Source organism: Pholcus phalangioides, unplaced genomic scaffold (assembly GCF_987345545.1).
Source record: "Pholcus phalangioides strain wild (caught in Gottingen) unplaced genomic scaffold, Ppha-v1.0 ptg000043l_1, whole genome shotgun sequence".
Taxonomy (NCBI): domain Eukaryota; kingdom Metazoa; phylum Arthropoda; class Arachnida; order Araneae; family Pholcidae; genus Pholcus; species Pholcus phalangioides.
The window spans coordinates 243,345-262,515 of NW_028301629.1; the positions used below are offsets into that span (position 1 = coordinate 243,345).

The 19,171-nt window shown below is 35.9% G+C and overlaps 1 protein-coding gene across 1 annotated transcript in view; it reads left to right on the top strand.

Annotated features, from left to right (window-relative positions):
* SMC2 (structural maintenance of chromosomes 2) overlaps nucleotides 1-13,919 on the top strand; it is a 64,005-nt gene extending 50,086 nt beyond the window's left edge. The window contains exons 17-23 of the mRNA XM_089255611.1: nucleotides 734-877; nucleotides 2,495-2,689; nucleotides 7,228-7,428; nucleotides 7,735-7,860; nucleotides 7,963-8,114; nucleotides 10,744-10,891; nucleotides 13,691-13,919. Coding sequence (XP_089111737.1) covers nucleotides 734-877; nucleotides 2,495-2,689; nucleotides 7,228-7,428; nucleotides 7,735-7,860; nucleotides 7,963-8,114; nucleotides 10,744-10,891; nucleotides 13,691-13,804 — 1,080 coding nt within the window. The 3' untranslated portion in view covers nucleotides 13,805-13,919. The remainder of the gene's footprint in view (nucleotides 1-733; nucleotides 878-2,494; nucleotides 2,690-7,227; nucleotides 7,429-7,734; nucleotides 7,861-7,962; nucleotides 8,115-10,743; nucleotides 10,892-13,690) is intronic.
* The last annotated feature ends 5,252 nt before the right edge of the window (nucleotides 13,920-19,171 follow it).

Consider the following 19,171-nt stretch of genomic DNA (forward strand, 5'->3'; position numbering starts at 1 on the left):
AATCATTTATCAGGGGCATGACCTTGGTTGCCGAAATTCCTGTATAATCGTTATTGTATTCCATTAACAGCCGTGCGGTAAACACGTTTTTTCGTCCGCAGCTTTGTAATTTGAATTTTTTAAATCGTTTCTTCCGATTAAACATCTTGAGAAAGAAAATATAAAACTTTAAGCTATATACAGCTAAATATAAAGCTTTTAAGAATTCATATGCCCAAGATTATCAATCACTGATAGCATCCACGAAAGGAGACACTTATAATTTATGAACAGTATGTAGATGTGATTTCTCTATTCCGCATGGAAAGACTGACATGGAATTATATTCTGCTCAGGGGCAATGCAGAACCTGCCTTGTGGGGGGGGGGGGGAAGAATGTAACTTTTTCGTAATTTATTAAAAAAGAATTCCGAATTTTTTTTTTATGAACTTTTTTTTTGATCGAGTCTATGAGTGATGGGGGGGGGGGGGGAACCCCTCGAGAGAATCTCCGGATTTCTGGATTTCAAAAGTTGGCACGTCTGTAATAATTATGTGTGGACCCATTAACATTTCTTTAGTTGGGTCTATTGATCGGAAAATTAAATTTTAATCACTTTTTCTAATCTGTGGAATTTATGATTTGGTTATTTTGACTAACCTTTAGATTTTAAAAAAGTCATTGTGTGTTGAATTAATCAATCTGCAAGTAGTGACATATATTTATACACAATACTCCTGTTTTCCCATCCAGGAACTAGAGCAATTCAAACTAGAAGGTGAAGATTTGAAGAGTAATTTGCTCAGCTATGAGGAGCAGCTTGGAGATTTAGCAAACAACACACTAGATCAGGAAAAAAAAATTGCTGAAGCTGAAGAAGAATTAACACAGTGGAAGGTATTCTACAGCCTGTCTGAGATATTCATTAAGAGCAGTCTAAAAAAGTGTTTGCTCATCACGTTAAACATTCAAAACAAAGTTCCTCCCATCAGTTTAAATTTTGAAATATTTTATTTGATTTATATTTGAATCAAAGATACACAAGTTTTACCCATGATCAAAATACAGTGAAACCTGTACAAAATGGAATGTCAAGAGATGGAAGCAGTATTTTCTTTTATACAGATTTTGGTTTTATAAAAGGTGCGAATGTAAGCACACTCTAATCATCTAGCTATCTTTTGATTCTGTTCAAGATAGGTTTCTGTCTCATGCCAATCAGTGCCTATCTTGAGAAGGTTCCACTGTATCAAGCACGTTGTCACAAAAGTTAAAATGATATTCCAAGCTCCTTAGAAAGGAAATTTAATTTTATCATAACTGTTGGTATGACTTACTATCGCCCATTTTAGCCTTTCCTACTTAATTTTCTGTTTTTGCTTTCAGTTGATTAACATGGTCTGCCATAAAGTCATGGTTATCTTCAGATATTTATTTGCTTACGATGGTCTACATCTATTTTCTGTGTCGTAACTTAACTACTGTTTTAGACTGTTACCTTTACAAATAAAGTGTTTTGATTGCAGGCATAAGCAAGATTTATGGTCTTAATATTTGCATGGAATCGGACAGGGATTCCTTAACTTTTTAAACTTGTAGCACTCTGAAATTTCAAATATCTTGGGGCATCCCTGTCTGATCTGGAAGCACTTCAACAGGCGTCCTTAATTGCTTCAACACTCTGGTTGGAAAGTTATAAACCAATAATTTTGTTTAACATAATTAACTTGTTTCTATATGAAACATTTGATTGATGTAGTGTGATTTTTGCTGGCTTCATATTTCATAGTATGCTTTAGAAATTGGTTTGTGGCTGAAAATAAAATGGTGAATTTCTTGGCCTATTTGTTGTGGTGCTTACATTTTCGAAAACACAATTGTAGAGGCTTGCAACACTTACTCGGATGTGACACCCTCTTCAGTATTGTTTCAAAAAATATAATTTTCAAGATACTGGCTGAACATTGTTGTATAATAGCTAATTAAATTGCATTTCAGCCATTTAAAAACAGTTCAGAGTGCTCAACCATTTTTTCACAATTATCTGTTTGGGGAAATATACAGAAAAATAGTAATTACATGAAGGTGTGATTTTTTTTTTTTTCCTTTGAAAGATGCAGCCATTAATACCCATGTGACTCCTGCAGTGAATAAACATTTTTTTGCTGGTGGTTTTTAGATTGCAGGGCTTACTCTTATGTGGCAAATGTGTGCCAATATGATAATATTACTTGTGAATCCCAGCAGTTGCTAATTTTCAAATTGCTGTAGAGTTGGTATTTTTTTGTGAGGCGTTTATATCATGCATGTTTCTGTTCGACACTCTGAAGTAATTAAAATTCTAAATTTGAAAAACAAAACCAATTTCCGGGAGGAGGCATATCACTTTTCTTTCCAGACATTAGTTGCATAACATCCAGAAAATTCAATTTCTCAGTATATTTCGGGCCGAAAAAATACCATCTCTTAATACAAAATCAATTTTTGTCCTCAAATTTGTTTTTCCTCTATTAGGAAGTTGTTGCAGCTGCTGCAGAAGAAGTGAAAGCGCAAAAAGCTTTATTAAAAAGTCATTCTGCTGAAATCAACAAGATGCAGAAAACTAAAGAGGGGTTGACGAGAGATATTGGCAATGCACAGCTGAGTGTACAACAATTAGAGCATGATGTTGCAAAATGCAAAGAGGATGCTAGAAATGCTCAAAAAAGTGTGAGTATGAAATTATTAATCTATGTGGTGATCCGATTAAATAGGGATTTAAGAAAAGTTTTTATTTTTTATCTATTTTTTGTGTTTTCTTGTACTATGCATCATTATGTAGTGGTGTGCAGGTGAAGGCGATCAGGTTATGGGTGGTTTATAAGAGTTACAAAACATATTTTATTTACGACCCCGGCACAAGTAGAATATACATATCATGTATGCATCATTTCTGAAACAAGTTAAAACATAACTTCTGATTCTCTGTTGATTGCAGGTTGCCAAAATATTAAGGCTGGTCTGATTAATCAATCAATTGTTAATCACAGTTAAAAATTTTAGTTGGGTCAACTTGATCAATCCGATCAAATTCAATTCAACTATTTATTAACAGTTTATAATTTTACTTGATTTATTTGACTAAACTGATCAAATGTCTTAAATTGTGTTCCTATACATAACATTTCGGATAAGTGATCATATTTAAAAATATTTGAATCAATATTTTGATCAAATGTTTTTACATGAGTGAACACAAGTCGGTTCAACGAAAACTAATGATGATTTCTAAAATTATTGATTTAAAAAATGACAAGATCAAAGTTAAGAAATTCCAAGATATAACAAGTATGTTCAGCATATCGTTACCCTTATACCAGAGACATGAATGTGTGCTAATTTTCATTTTTGGGTTTATCAGCTGGTTGGATCACTTATTTTGCTATCTATGTTTTTCCAGAAATGGGAATGTATATCCCCCTATTGAAACACATTTTACAAAACATTTTAGAAAAAATTCCATAGGGGTAGAGTAAACAGGGGGGTAGGTAGAGTACATGGGTAGAGTAAACATTCAAAAGTCGTTTTCCAAGTTCTAGAAATTTTCACATTCATGTTTCTGGTAAAAAGGGATGATATTAAAATAGCTTCAAGCAAACGACCTTTATTTCTTAATCTATTTCTGTATTTGTTTACATCCATTCAGTGGATAGAAGCTTGAAATGAACAGAATATATTTTTATAGCATCAATTTATATTATATAGTTACAAACACTACATTTGCTATGAATGAATAGTATTTGAAAATATTAGATTAAAATTTGATTAATCAGTTGATTAATCTATCAAAATTTTTTGATTAATCAGTTGACCATTTTAATTGATTCCCAGCCCTAAAAAATATGAAAGTAAAAATGCTAGAAAATCAGTCAGCAAAGTGAGACGTCACAAATCGTAACTGCTAGAGGTAGCTATAAAGTAATAGTGTTAACTATATTTGAGATGGCCAATTTTTTTTCCTGGGAAAAAATGACTAAAAAAATTTGTTTTTGTTAATGTTTTTAAGAAACTTAATAGAATGCTGGCAATTCACTCTGTTCACTAACATGGCTAGTTTAGATAAAATTTTGTGTGTGTTTTAGCTTGTGGCAGAGCAGTAGTACAAATACAATGCCACAACAGGCAAAATGCCCAATGAGGTGGCTGATAAAAAGATGCCCATAACAAATATGGATGTCATATACTTCAAAATTACGAGCAACCCAATTAAAAATACAATTACAAACAATGTATATACATGATGAAATACTATACAATGCCCATAAAGAATACTTATGGTTGTCTAATTGCAAGTATGGATAACTTCTCGATTTACCCCATAATGTTTATCATTTCTTTTTAAACATGTCAATTGTGTTAGAATTTACTACCTCCGGGGGTAAGCTATTCCACTTATTAACAACCCTATTAGAGAAAAATTCCCTGCGACACTATAACCTCCCATTGTCCCTTACCAATCGATACTGGTGTCCCCTTGTCAAAGCAGTCAATTGATGGTGTACTAATAATTCATGGTCCATCCTATCCATCCCGTTGAAAATTTTGAACACTTCGATCATATCTCCTCGACACCTGCGTTCATCCAATGTAAACATATTCAAAAAATGAAGTCTCTTTTCATAACTCAAGCCCTGTGTGCCAATAAGGACATACATAGCTCTTCTCTGCACCCCTTCAACCAAGTCTATGTGTCCCTCTGTAGGTATGGTCTCCAAAACTTTACAGCATATTCCAGTCCAGGACGAACTAAGCCTCGGAAAAGCAGAAGAATGACGTAAGCAGAACACGAATAGACCTTTTTGAAAATGAAACCGAGCTTTCTGTTCACTTTTTTTGACCACCACAAATGAGGAAGTTCTCTGGCATTAACGAATCTTTACTGTATACAATGCCAGAACGATTGTTTGACATTTGTTTGCAGAGAGATTATTGATGGGAGAAAAATTATATAATATATAATTTTTTATAATATTAATATAATATTAATTTATAATATTAATTTTATAATATGATATTAATTTTTTGTCTTTTAAATTATATAATATATAATTTTTCTCCCATCACTAATCTCACAATATATATATATATATATATATATATATATATATATTGTGTTTTGCAAAGGTGTTTTGTAAGCAGTATTACCCTATGGCTTCTCTGAAATTTTTTTTGTAGGTTTCTACCAACATCACACTACATGTAAGTATAAGATGATCTAAACCAGAGAAGTTCAGCCTCTCAGACATTGCAGGCCACATTAAAATTTCCACTGAAACCTGGAGTCTGTCAAGTCTCTTGTATTACTTGTGAATCTGGATTTCACCCTACAATGTTAAATATTGCAGATAGCTTTGGGGCCATGCACTCTGATTGATTCAAAAATTGAAATGAAGAAAAGATCAAGTCTTTTAAATTGTTATATTCTCCCTTCAATGTGATTTATGGAGCTGAAACATGAAATCCAACGAAAAAGGAAGAAGAAAACCTGAAGTTAACTCAACACGCTATAGAGCACCGAATGTGCAATGTCACCGAACTTGATCTCATTAGAAATACAGATACGTGAATGATGTTGTAATGGTAATACATGTAATCAAGAGGAGATGGGCAGACCACATAGCAAGATTCAAAGACAACAGATGGACATCCAGTCACCAGCTGGTATCCTAGATATGGTCAACAAAAACAAGGTAGACCTCCAACAAGATTGGATGATCCAATTGTCAGGGTGATGGAGAGGACCTGGAAGAGTGAGGCTCAAGACACAGAGTGCTGGAAGCTTTGCAATCTGCATCAGTAGTGAGAAGCCAAGTATGAAAGCATAGGTTCATCTAGGTAATCAAGTGGCCATGCAGGCTTCATCTATGTAAATCAGTGTTTCCCAAAGTGGGCAGTGTCGCTCCTAGCCGCTGTGGTGGTCGAGTGGTCATAGTGACGGACTCGCATCGCGAGGATCCGGGTTCGAGCCCCACCGTCGCCACAGTGGTGGTCGGCTGAAGTTGGTTTTTTCTGTGGTTCCCAACTTCGAGGCGCAAATGCGAGCCAATCTCCCCATTAAAAAGTCTCGCCACAGAGAGCAACAGTCCTACAAACAGTACAAATATTCAGTCACTACACATCACTCACTTCTGAGATATAGATGGCAGCACTGAAAAATCATACACAACACTAGATACGCACTCAGACTGTTAGGTACACCTACACTTCCAGCACAACTCACTAGGTAGTAAATTGCCTATGGCGATAGACCTGAGTTGTGCTCGGTTTGAAAAAAAAAAAAGTGTCGCTCCTAGGGGGCAATTGAAGCTATGGGTATAACACAGGATCCTATGGGCTTGCTGGAGAGAGGGGGGGGTTGAGAGAAAAAAATTCTGAAGAAGGGGATAATGGAATTAAAAGTTTCGGAAACTGTGCAGACCACTTCATTGATTTGAAAATGTGTTGCAGGCCACTTAAGTGATCTGGGAATATGTTATAGGTCACTTAAGTGATCTGGGAATATGTTATAGGTCACTTAAGTGATGTATAAATGTATCGCACACTGTTTAAGTGCTGTGGAACTGTGCTGCTGGTCACTTAAGTGATCTGTAGATGTCTTGTGGGCCAATTAAGTGACCTGGAAATGTGTCCGCTTAGTTCATTTTAAAAAATTAGGCAGGCATTAGCAAAGATCTGGTGTATTCCTTGTCAAATTTTTCTTTATGCTGAGGTACAACATAAATAGTGATAACACGACTGCATAACACATTGATATATCAGGTAGCCCCCACCTACGAAGCAGTTAGCACACTTACCTCTTGGTGAGACACATTTAAAAGAATGATGAACGCTGCCATTTAGAATGAGCAATAAACTTGTTTCCCCATCTAATTAGCTCTAGTATGCAGAAAACGAATGTGGTGTGACAAAAATGATCAAATAAGCCTCTCTTAGTTATCTCCTGAAGCAGAATGCTTTGCATTGTTTTGTCATGAGCCCTCTGCTGACTGAAAATGTTCTGCGGCAAAAAATTCCCACAATAGTGTGATCTTTTCCACTCAGACGAATTCTTTTCTTAGAATTCTTAACTAGATTCTTCTGAGATGTACATTGCAGTTTTGGGCATATTCTGCTTTAGGGGATGGTAATATACATGCGAAATAGTTAGTACATAATTTAGTATGGGGATATTAGTAAAACTTGGTGATATTTTCTTATGATGCTAATAGGTTGAACACTTTGTGAATGCCTACCCGTGGATTGAAGAAGATGAAAAGTACTTTGGCGTTCCAAATACAGAATTCGATTTCACAAACTATGATGCAAGGGGTGCCTCATCTCGACTGAATAAGCTTCAAGAAGCCAAGGGAAGACTTAGCAAGTCTGTAAATACTCGAGCTCAGAATATGTTATCTGCAGCAGAAGAGCAGGTAAGGCTGTTTGTTTCCTAACTTTCGTTTAAAAAATAGAATTTCAATCTTTTTCATTGAATTTTCTTTGAGTAACAAATTTTAAGTGGCTTGAGCCATTAGGTCCTGGTGCCTATATATTCAGTTTTTTAGTATTTTTCTTAAAATTTAGAATTTTATTATGTTTTCAGGGATAGATTTTGGTTCTATCGAAAAGACATGTTTTCATTCAGCTTGTAGTACAGGGCATAAACTCTCATGACACGCAGTGTGTTCATGTTCTGTCATTTAATCGTTTTTTTATATTCTTCCCTTCTCATATTATAGTATAAGGATCTGATAGCCAAGAAAAATATAGTTCTCAATGACAGAGAACAGATACAGAATGTGATCAAAGAATTGGATGAGCAAAAAAGAGTCGCCCTGAGGACTGCTTGCGAAAAGGTCAATGAGGTAAGGAATATAAAATGTTGCTTTTATCATGTTCTGTTTAAAATTCTTTTGGTAAGAACATATAATATCCACAGATGGATTATATCGTTTGTGCTTCCTCAGGATTTCGGTTCAATTTTTTCGACTCTCTTACCTGGTGCAAAAGCGAAGCTCAATCCTCAAGAGGAAAGAGATTCCATCGAAGGACTTGAGTTCAAGGTTGGTTTCGGTGACGTGTGGAAAGAGAGCTTGATGGAATTGAGTGGTGGTCAGAGGTAAATTTATGTCAAATTATTGTCAGTGTAATGCCATTTTTTTGCGTTGTGATTATTATTATTTTTTTATGAGAGAAGAAACTAATGTAAGAAGTTGATTTCAAACTTCTGCTAGAATTAATTATCAGGTTTTTGGCCGACATGAGGTAAAATTTTAGTCTTTCGATGTTTTGTTCACACGTTTGCAAACATTTTCAAGAAATAAAATCTTAGATAACGATCGGAAAAATACTACTACTTACGCCTTCTTCCTGCTCGAATTGCACTACTTCATCGGGATTGGTCTGTCTGCTCTCCAACCTTGAATTTTGAACTCCGGCCAATCAAATCAGATATTTGTATCGTAAACCATGTTCTATTTAATGTGATTGTGAATGAGATTCTATTGAATGTGATTGTGAATGAGATTCTATTGAATGTGATTGTGAATGAGATTCTATTGAATGTGATTGTGAATGAGATTCTATTGAATGTGATTGTGAATGAGATTCTATTGAATGTGATTGTGAATGAGATTCTATTGAATGTGAGCTGCTTCAAACTTCTGCTAGAATTAAAATGAAAGATTATCAGGTTTTTGGCCGACATGAGGTAAAGTTTTAGTCTTTCGATGTTTTGTTCACATGTTTGCAAACATTTTCAAGAAATAAAATCTTAGATAACAATCGGAAAAATACTACTACTTACGCCTTCCTCCTGCTCGAATTGCACTACTTCATCGGGATTGGTCTGTCTGCTCTCCAACCTTGAATTTTGAACTCCAGCCAATCAAATCAGATATTTGTATCGTAAACCATGTTCTATTTAATGTGATTGTGAATGAGATTCTATTGAATGTGATTGTGAATGAGATTCTATTGAATGTGATTGTGAATGAGATTCTATTGAATGTTATTGTAAATGAGATTCTATTGAATGTGATTGTGAATGAGATTCTATTGAATGTGATTGTGAATGAGATTCTATTGAATGTGAGCTGCTCTCCATGATTAAAATGAAATCTCATTTTATTTTGTGCAATTTATAAAATCCCCAATAAAAGCATTGACATTCCCTTACTTCAGCACATATTTAGAACCACAATTCCTATCTTCATTGGAGGTGATTGGAATAGCAAAAACAAAATGTTCAATAGTAGAGAAAACAGCAGATGTGGAAGAGTCCTAAGGAAATTCATCCTTGATAACTAGATATTGACTCACCTACGATCCCTACACATGTCCCATCACAAAGCTGATATCAACCTGACACAATTGACTTTGGCCTGTCTTAAAACTTTCTTTTTGACATACCAACTTATACCAAACCAATGCATAGCTCACCTCATAACCCTGTGTTCTTTATAATAGACTTTCTTTGCACACACAAAAATCATATTGTCAACGAATCAACTGGACTCAATATCAAGAGGTATTGGATAATAAACACTCTCTCATCTCAAATTTTGTATACAAGAAGTATATGCTGTAGTCATGGGCAGTTTTTGTATGGGTGACACAACAGTTTGCATAGCAAAGCAGTTGGGTACATAGGCTTATTCTAGGTTTTGTGACTGATAACATTCAATTCTCTTCTGTATTTTTAGGGCATCCAACAGCTTTGCTGAGCATTGTAAATATTGTTTACAATGCGCAGCAAAGAGCTAGAAATGAAAGTGCTTCATTTGTCAAAAATGATTACATTGAAATTGAGCGATAAATTTTAAACCAATCCTTTTAAAAAAGGGATGGACAGCACAGTAAAACCATCTGGTCCACTTTGACTTATTTATATCGGCTCTTGTAGTTTACACAATTTGCATTGTGCTTTTTGGAATTGATCTCGAAAGAGCATCATTTTTTAAAAACTTACCTCTTCATAATTTGCTGTGTGCATTGTCGAAGAGAGTTGACAGTCTGGATTGTGGAAGACTTTAAAAAAAAGAATGTAATATATATATATTGTGAGGGATTATCTGTGGTTGCTAATGCTCTGTTTTAGCCAAAATTTGTTTTTTTTACCAAGTCATTTTGATTTGGCTCGAGTCAATCTTACAGGATACTGAAATAGTGCTATGGGAATTTTTTTTAGGGATATTTTTTTTTATTATGCTATGATTATGTTGTCTAAGGGTGATACCCCCCCCCCCCACTCTTTCTAATGTTTTGATTTTGATTGGGGGATGAAAATGTTTCATCGGATTTGTTAAATAGGAGAGTTTGACTGTATTCACAACCCTTTCTGGCATGCATAACCATTTCCACACCTTCTCATTCATCCACCAATGAGTGTGGCTCTGAGTTTACGGGAATGTGATTTGCTGATGAAATTCTTTTATGATCACTGTAATCAAGGGATTGAGAAGAATTTTTGAGAAGTCCCCCTTTTAAAGGCAGAAAATTTCAGCATAGCTGACGGTTTAAAGGTTAGAAATTCTCTCCATCCATCTTGTCATTCCTAAAGTATGCATAATGGATATATTGAAGCTCTGTGTAGATAGCTCAAATCACATTAAGTTTTAACTGTAGACGATCTTTTTTGAAGAAAAAAAAAAACACGGCTACCTGGCATTTGTTGAGCTTCATTGTTTAGGTGTTATCATTCTGGCTCAGATATCGACACAACATTTTAAATTGTGATAACTTTGCAGGTCATTGGTGGCTCTTTCGTTGATTCTCTCTCTGCTGCTGTTCAAACCTGCTCCCATTTACATCTTGGATGAGGTTGATGCTGCTCTTGATTTATCACACACCCAGAACATTGGGGAAATGTTGAAGAAGCATTTCAGAGCTTCTCAGGTAATATTTTTTTAATCATTAAAATTGTAATGTGTGTGCCTATTATATGTAAATATAATGAAAATTTTGCTTAAAAAATCAGCTCACTACACAATTGGATTTGCAAGGGCAACAATATTGCGATAGTGACACTGTTATCTGCTACTGCAGCATAGACATACTCCAGGACAGTGTTCCCTGAAGTGGGCAAATCACCTCCTGGAGGAAGATGGAATGGTCTAAGGGAATAGCAGAAGTGGTTGGTTTATTATAGGATCCTATGGTTTAGCTTGAGGTGGGAGGGGAGCTACGGAGGAAAAAAAAATGTGTGAAACTATTGTCCGGGTTTTCTGGCATCAGGGAAAGGTTACAAAGTGAGGAAAAGATCATGAAAGTCAAGAAAAAGTCTCAAAATAAGAAAGAAGGTTATATTCTTTTTATGAACCCAGTTATGTATTTTTCCTTGCTACAGGTCCGGACCTAGGATTTTTGCCACCCCCCACAACTTTAAAATTAGGTAATTTATAACTGTGTTCTTACCTAAAAGTGCTGCCCCCCCCATTCTGGCCCTGCCCTGCTAGTATAGTCCCAGTACTAGATTTTATCACTGAAAATCATTTGCCCATCATCGAGAAAGCCTGATAGATACTCGTGATCGTGGTCTGCTGAAGATTAGTTTTCTATGTTTTTCAGATTCAAATAGAAATCAGTTACTGTTTCAAAAAAAAAAAAAAAATCTCATCACAGACATTAGCAGAAACAACCAGAGTTTCAATTGTCAATTGGTCAAATCTCAATGAAATGTTTCATTTTGCGAGCAATAGAGCTATCCTGCCAAATGACGAGTGTTAAGTCGCCAAACAAACAGCGTTAACCCTCCTTTCACGTGCAGGCTTTTGGCAACAAATTAGGACAATCTATATTTGCAGTATCAGTAATGATTCTAAAAGTACTGGTTTTCTTGTTCTCATGTTAGAAAAGTGGGGGGAGGGGGTAGAAAAAAGGAGACAGAATGGAAAAAAATATATAAGGGAGGAAACTCTGTACAGTAGATAAGATATTATAACTCTTACTTACTCTTAGAACTATACAGTTATAAGAGAGTCTCTCCTTAACAACCCTTCCCATTTGTTGCATTTCTCTCTCATAAATATATGGTAAAGCTGTAATACATGGAGTTGCCTGGGTTTCCTTCAATTTCTGGGAGGATTGAAAAAGTAGCAAGCCGTTATGAAAGAATGAACTATTTATTATACGTTGTACTGGCAGCATTAAAGAAGTGACAAACAGTGACATATGTAAAGGCATATACACGTGGATGCGATCGAACACGTCGGTCCGTCGTACCCTCCTGCATCCAACGATCACATATCCGCATTACAGTTGTTTGGTTTCGTCCAACACGACTACCGATTTCCCTGAAAGATAATCCACAATCTCGGTAGGCCACTATCCTTCCTCTGTCGAAGTCGGATACTTGATCAAAAGATGATCGCTGTTTTCTACGAGGCATAATTGATCGTTTTTTTGAAAAAACCACAAGAAAAACACAATTGCCGTACTTCAAATCGTCGAAATCTCCAAGCCTTAAATAGCGCTTTGAAGTGGCGCCACAGGCGCGCGTGATGTGCGTCTGCGCTGAAATTCTAATCATTTGCATATCTCACCTCCGCTAATGCATGTTGTAAATTTCATATTATTTGCATGCTTCCTTCAGGGTGTTGCATTTACGGTGGCCAGCAGTGTATATACATACCTCCCAACTCTCCGAATTTAGGCGGGAGACTCCAGATTTTTCATCCTTCCTCCCTCTCTCCAGATTTGTTGAAATTTCTCCGGATTTTCGCAGAAAATTAGATTTTACGCGAGCTTTCATGTTGTCATGACGTCAATGACTGCCGTCGTCGTAAGGGAAAACACCCATAGAGAACAGCCATAGTCATTTCCATCGAGCAGTTGTAAAAAAAGGTCTTGGTGACTGCATTTAAGCAACTGGCAAAGACGTGACTTTGTTTAAGTAGCGTTTATCGGCAATCATTTATCATGACCTTAGTTGCCAAAATTCCTGTATAATCGTTATTGTATTCCATTAGCAGCAGTGCGGTAAACACAAGTTTCTTCGTCAGCAGCTTTGTATTTTAAGGGTTTTTTTTTAATTGTTTCCTCCGATTAAATATGTCTTCAGAAAGAAAATATAAAACTTTGAACTAAATATAAATCTTTTAAGAGTTCATATACCCAAGATTATCAATCACTGATAGCATCCACGAAAGGAAACACTTATGTTTTATGAACAGAAAATGTAGATGTGATTTCTCTATTCGGCATGGAAAGACTGAAGTGAAATTATATTCTGCTCAGGAGGGGGGCAATGCAGGACCTGCCTTGGGGGGGGGGTGAATGGAACTTTTTCTTAATTGATGAAAAAAAATTTAGATTTTTTTTTTTTTTTTGAGAATTTTTTTTGATCGAGTCTATGAGTGCCTTCGGGGGAATCCCCGGATTTCTGGATTCCAAAAGTTGGCACGTCTGTATATAGATAAAGCTACGTTGTGTGGGATCACTAAACAGGAGTATTAGGGAAAGAACAGGGATTTCAACGTTGTTTGTCAATTCATTATTGCGTTCTTCAACAAATTAATTACCTGCAACAAGTCATCAATGTCTGTTTGATGCCGACTATTCCAACCAAGTTTCCACCAACTCTCTCCTTAACCTAAACTAGTTTTCAAGCAATTCCATAATATATTAATTGGAAGTTTTTGTATTGATAAATTAAAAAATACATTTTCATTTGATATATTTTTCGAATATTTCTAGTTCATCGTGGTGTCATTGAAAGAAGGTATGTTTACCAATGCCAATGTGTTGTTCAGAACAAAGTTTGTTGATGGTATGTCCACAGTGACGAGGGTTACTGGCGGGAGAAACTAGAACATTACCGTACTTCACATCAAACGAGAACTTTCATCATCCTACACGTTCACAGTGTATATTTTTGAGACAATTTTAGATTTACATTTGTATATTAAAATTTTTTTTCTTAATATTCATTTGTGTTAGAAATTGTCTTCAGGTTGTGTTATATAGGGTATTCTGTTGTCGGTTATAGTTCTCCAGCTGCGAGATGAGACCTGGCTTCGACGCATCACATCACGTCGGATGATTCTATTCTTTTCGAGAAAGACAAGCCAAACATGGAAGCTCAGTCACTGACAAGCAATTTTCAATGCCCAATCTGTTTATCTAAAAGAATTGAATTAAATCATCCGACGTAGCCAAGTCTCATCTCGTGGTTGGAGGACTATGACAAACTATAGAGGACTGATAGTAGACATTGAGAGGAACAAAAGTTGCAATGGAACACGCCATCGCAAATCTCATTTAGTTTGTGAAAATACGTAAGCAAGATCTTTGATCGGTGTTGACAAAAAAATTTGATAATAAGGATGAAAAATATTTGACGTTTACAACACAGCCTTTGGTGAAGGGCATTATGACGAGAAGGGGACAATAAGAAATTTTTACGGTTGGTGGAAGTTGTTGCCACAAATGTTATTGCACAGTTCACTGCAGTGGAGAAATAATTGTCAGATGCATTATTCCAAGGTATCAAGTGAGGAGCTTATTCTCAAACGTAAGCATTTCTTTTCTTTTTTTCGAAAATCATTTTTCAATGGTTTTGAATTTTTGGGATGAGTACTGTTAGATTATCCAACAGCGTTTATCCCAATGGAAATATTTCTGGTAAAAACTACAATGTAAAGTTGGTCGTTTCTACCAAAAAGGAACATATCCACCTCATTCATTCACTTTCACCCATGAGGCTGAAACTTTTGACTGCTAACAAGGAGTGTCTGTTAATGGATAAATAGTAAAATACATCGAAGTAATTCGAAAAAGTGTCCATCACGGGAGGTTTCACGGTTGAATGTGTTTCTTACACTACTTACAAGAGAGTAGTAAGGGTAACTCCCTTGGTTAGCTGAAACCACCTAGATTCAACAGGTGGCATAGAAATTTTCAAATTTTTTCAGATTTTTAACCAGCTCCAATTTTAAATCATTTCTACTGATTTTCCTTCAAAACAGAACATTTCCAAAATTCAATTGCAATTAACTCCCTTGAATGTTGATCAAGAAACATGATTTTTAAATATTTTTATGCACTCCCATATGCTACTTGTTACGGTATTTTCTACTTTTGTAAAAAAGAAAAAACTGTTCCTCACATTTTTTACTTCTACTGTAAATTTATCGAAAGTGGAAATGTTCCCTTTTGAAAATAAGCTCAAGCGTGCTTCCAATGTCTGCTGCTGGGGATAGTGAGATAGCAAATCACATGAATGTGACTCGAGTCCCCAGTAGTGACAAAATCTAACTTGCGAGTGCGGTGATAATCAGTGACTGCGTGCATGAATTGTTAGCACGGTGTCCATTGCTTGTAATGATCAGTGTTAATCTTTTTTTTTCTCAGTTTGGTGGCAATTGTTTGCATCTGTTTGTTTTTTTTTTCATCAGAGTTTTCTTTTATTTCACTTGAGTGGGGGTCAAAATCGCATACAAAAATCCCTATGATTTTACTTTTTATTAATAAAATCCTTTTTTTACATTTGGTTTTTGTAATGAATTCTCAATTCTGCATGGTTAGCAGATATGCAATACAAAATAATAGAGATAATAGATTGGTATTTCTTATCCTTTTTTCCCACCCATGTCCCTTTGGACAGAGTTCAGTTAACTTCCTTTTTCTGCTGGTTTTGTGCAAAATTGTCTCAATATCATTCGGTACAGGGCTGGGCAGAGTGACATTCTGTGGGTTATTGCTTGGCTAAAAAGTAACAACTTACATACAGAGTGTCTCTCACCTGATTTTAAAAAGAAATAACTCAAGAATGGTGATTGATAGAAGAATAAAACAAGCGGTATGTTTATTCTGAAAGCCATAAAAATCTGATACTGAATGCTCAAAATTAGTTACAAATATTTCCGACAGGCACTGTATGCTGTAATAGCAGCTTGGAGTTTGAGGAATAGGCAACAGTCCTTTTTGCAAGCAGTAGTTGCAATCACATCACAATAGATTCAAAAATGCATACCTTTCACAGCACAGAGAGTGCAAATGAAGAATGAAATTTTCAGTCATTCTCTGTATAGCCTCATATGGAAATGAACGCACGTGCCTCACAGATCAAATCTTGAAGCTCACTCAGTGTTTTTCAATTTGTCCCACAGAAATTAGTTCCAGAGGGTAGGATTGGATGAGTGTGGAGGCTAATCCACACCTGTTCCAGTAAATGTGGAATAGTTCAATACAACGACTATTCTAGAAGTGTTCCTCAAGAAGGCAAAAAACTATTGTGGTACGGTTGGACCCAGCTGCATCCTGCAGCAGGGCTCCCAAGCCAGACTTTTTATGGGCTTTTTCCATTTCGAATGTATGTGGAAAGACAAAAAAGGGTGAGAATTGTCCGGGCTAGAGCCCTGACATCCCACCCTTGTAGGGACCTCATCTTGCATGAATCACAAAGTGTCTCATCGATCCTCCAACCCAAGCAACAAACTGTTCCAAAACTGCAATGTATTGAGCAGTAGTCATTGTTTGTGCCATCTCTATGCTGCGAAAGGTGCACGTTCTGAATCTATTGTGATGTGTATACGATGACTGTTTGCAAAGGACAGATTATAGCCTATTTCTCGGACTTTGTACTGCGGGGTGCAGCATAACTGTCGGCAACATCCGGGACTAATTATGAAACTTCTGTATCAGATCTTTCAGCAAGAACATATCGCTTGTTTTATTGTTCTTTCGATCACCGTTCCAGAGTTATTCCATTTTAAAATTTCCTTTTGAGACACCATGTACTTATATGAGATCTGGTATTAATTTCACATAGTTGATCCCATGGACACAGAGGCCCTGCATTAAAGAGGGTCTAGGTTTTATGGGCAGTTCTGTTGGATCCTGAAAGTAGTCATGGATTTTCACCCATTGCCTTTGTTTAGAATAGCCTCGGGCCATAAGGCTCTAGGTTGAAAGCTACCGTTAGACATAAAACGCAAAATAAACAAGACGTCTAAAAAAAATTCTGAATTCGGTCGGTATCAATTTTAATTGTGTGTGGGGCACAATTAATAAATATGCAAGACGAGTCTCTTTTGGACAGCATGAAGCACACAATTCATTATCCGTGTGCAAACTGTATATAACATAAAACTTTCAGCGGGAATTCATTAAATATACAAGGGGTATATTAAAAAAAACCACAATAATATTCAAACACATGGTGATTGGGAAAATTATTCGATTGATATGAAATCATTATGCTGTTATTTCGAAAGGCTTTGCGATAAAAACCAAATTACGGACATAAAAAAAATGCATTCATCCGTTTTATAGTGGCAGTGATTTAGCAAACATAAACGCGAATAAATTACAATTAAAATGTTCTACATAGACGTTTTTCTATCTCGCTGGTGGATAGCTACACCAGGCAAAAGGGACATTGTAAAAATGGCAAAAATGCAACATCATTGATTGCTCTGCAATGCTGCAGAACAATCTCAGAAAGAACTCTGTGCTATAGAGGTTTTATTCTGCAGAACATTTTGAGTCAGCTAAGGATTCATTGCAAAACGTTCTACTTTGGGGGTTGGAGTTATACGAAATACTGTAATTATAATTACTGTATTTTAACGTGTGTGTAAGGAACCCCCTGCCCCTTTTGTCAAAAATTTGGTCCCAATAATAGGGGTTTCTCATACATGAATAATATTATAGATATACCGTTATAACGAAAATCTTGTTTTAACGAATACTTTTCTAATCTCCCAGAAAAGTTTACCTTGGAACAAGCAAAAACCTGGAATTCCTTTACAACAAAATTTCGGTATAACGAAGTAATTTCTCTGGTCTCTTGGAGTTTGTTATAACGGGATTTGACTGTATATATTTTTTAAAAATTTTAAGACCAAAAAATCAGGGAGGGTGCCTTATACATGTTAAAATATGCTATATGCAACAGATGGTGCTGCCCCCACCTTGATACCTATCCTGTATGTAAGAATAGATCGACTTTGTCCAAGAATATTAAGTCACCAATGAACGAGGCAAATACACGAAAAATACTCATAATGCATTTCGACACACAGTGGGTGCTGTCTTCAGAGGGAAAAATATTTGACCACTAATCTCACACACACACACACTGACTGAGGATCCCACTTGGGTTGAATACCAAATCTCAACTCTCGGTTGCTCAGCGGAAAATATATGTTTGTTCACTTCAAACGACATGGTCAGAATGTGAAGCTGAGAGCCTGCATGTGATACTAATACCTAATTGGACGATTGCGGAATAGAGCTACCTGATTGGTCTGTTTGAATTTTCTTAGAATTCCCGTTCATAATGAATTTAAGCAATGGCAGTGATCAAATTTTTTTTTTTCCCTGAAGACAGCACCCACTATGTGTCAAAATGTATATATATTAGGAGTTTTTGTATATTCATTGGTGACTTCTTTATATTTCGTATCTGTGCTTATTCATATAAGGAACTTTTCTTACAGGTGTAGTACCATATGGCGGACATAATTATATTTTTTGTTCCAGATAAAATCCAATAATTACTGTATATTAACAAGTCTAAGGAACCCCTTTTCCCCCCAAAAAAATTGGATCCCATAGAATAGGGGGTTTCCTATATATGTTACTGCCAAAGCCCCCAAGTGCAGTCAATTCGCAATAAGGCCAACCACTTCGTGAATTGGCCAAAGTCAGAGCTGCAGAAATGATTCTGACTTTGGCTGGAGATCCCTGGCCAAAGCTTGATGTGCTGATATAAGACGACCTGGTAGGAGTCAAATCCATTTTTTTTAATCGCCAACCTGATGCATGTCTACATATAACAGTTGTATTGTATTATCTTCATGTGATGAGAGAAAAAATCTATGAAAATAATTATATAAACATAGGTTTCTTTTTTCTGCCAAATTTTTTTGGGGGAAAAAAAAGATTACCACATTGTGACTGCAGTTCGATGGGTTGGTATAATTATGGTGAAAAAATCCGGCAACTTGACGAAGATCCAGAATGATGTATTTTGTTACGAGGCTTTGGCAGGGATCACCAGCCACTTCATAAAATGGGTCAATATTTAATTAAATTGACCAATTTCGAGCTTTGGCAGTAACATATGTACAAGGCATCCACAATTAAAAGATCTATTTCAAAGTAGCCTACAAGTGAAACCAGTCATCAGAAAAATGTGAAATTTTGTGGAGGACTTCATGGAGTGAATGG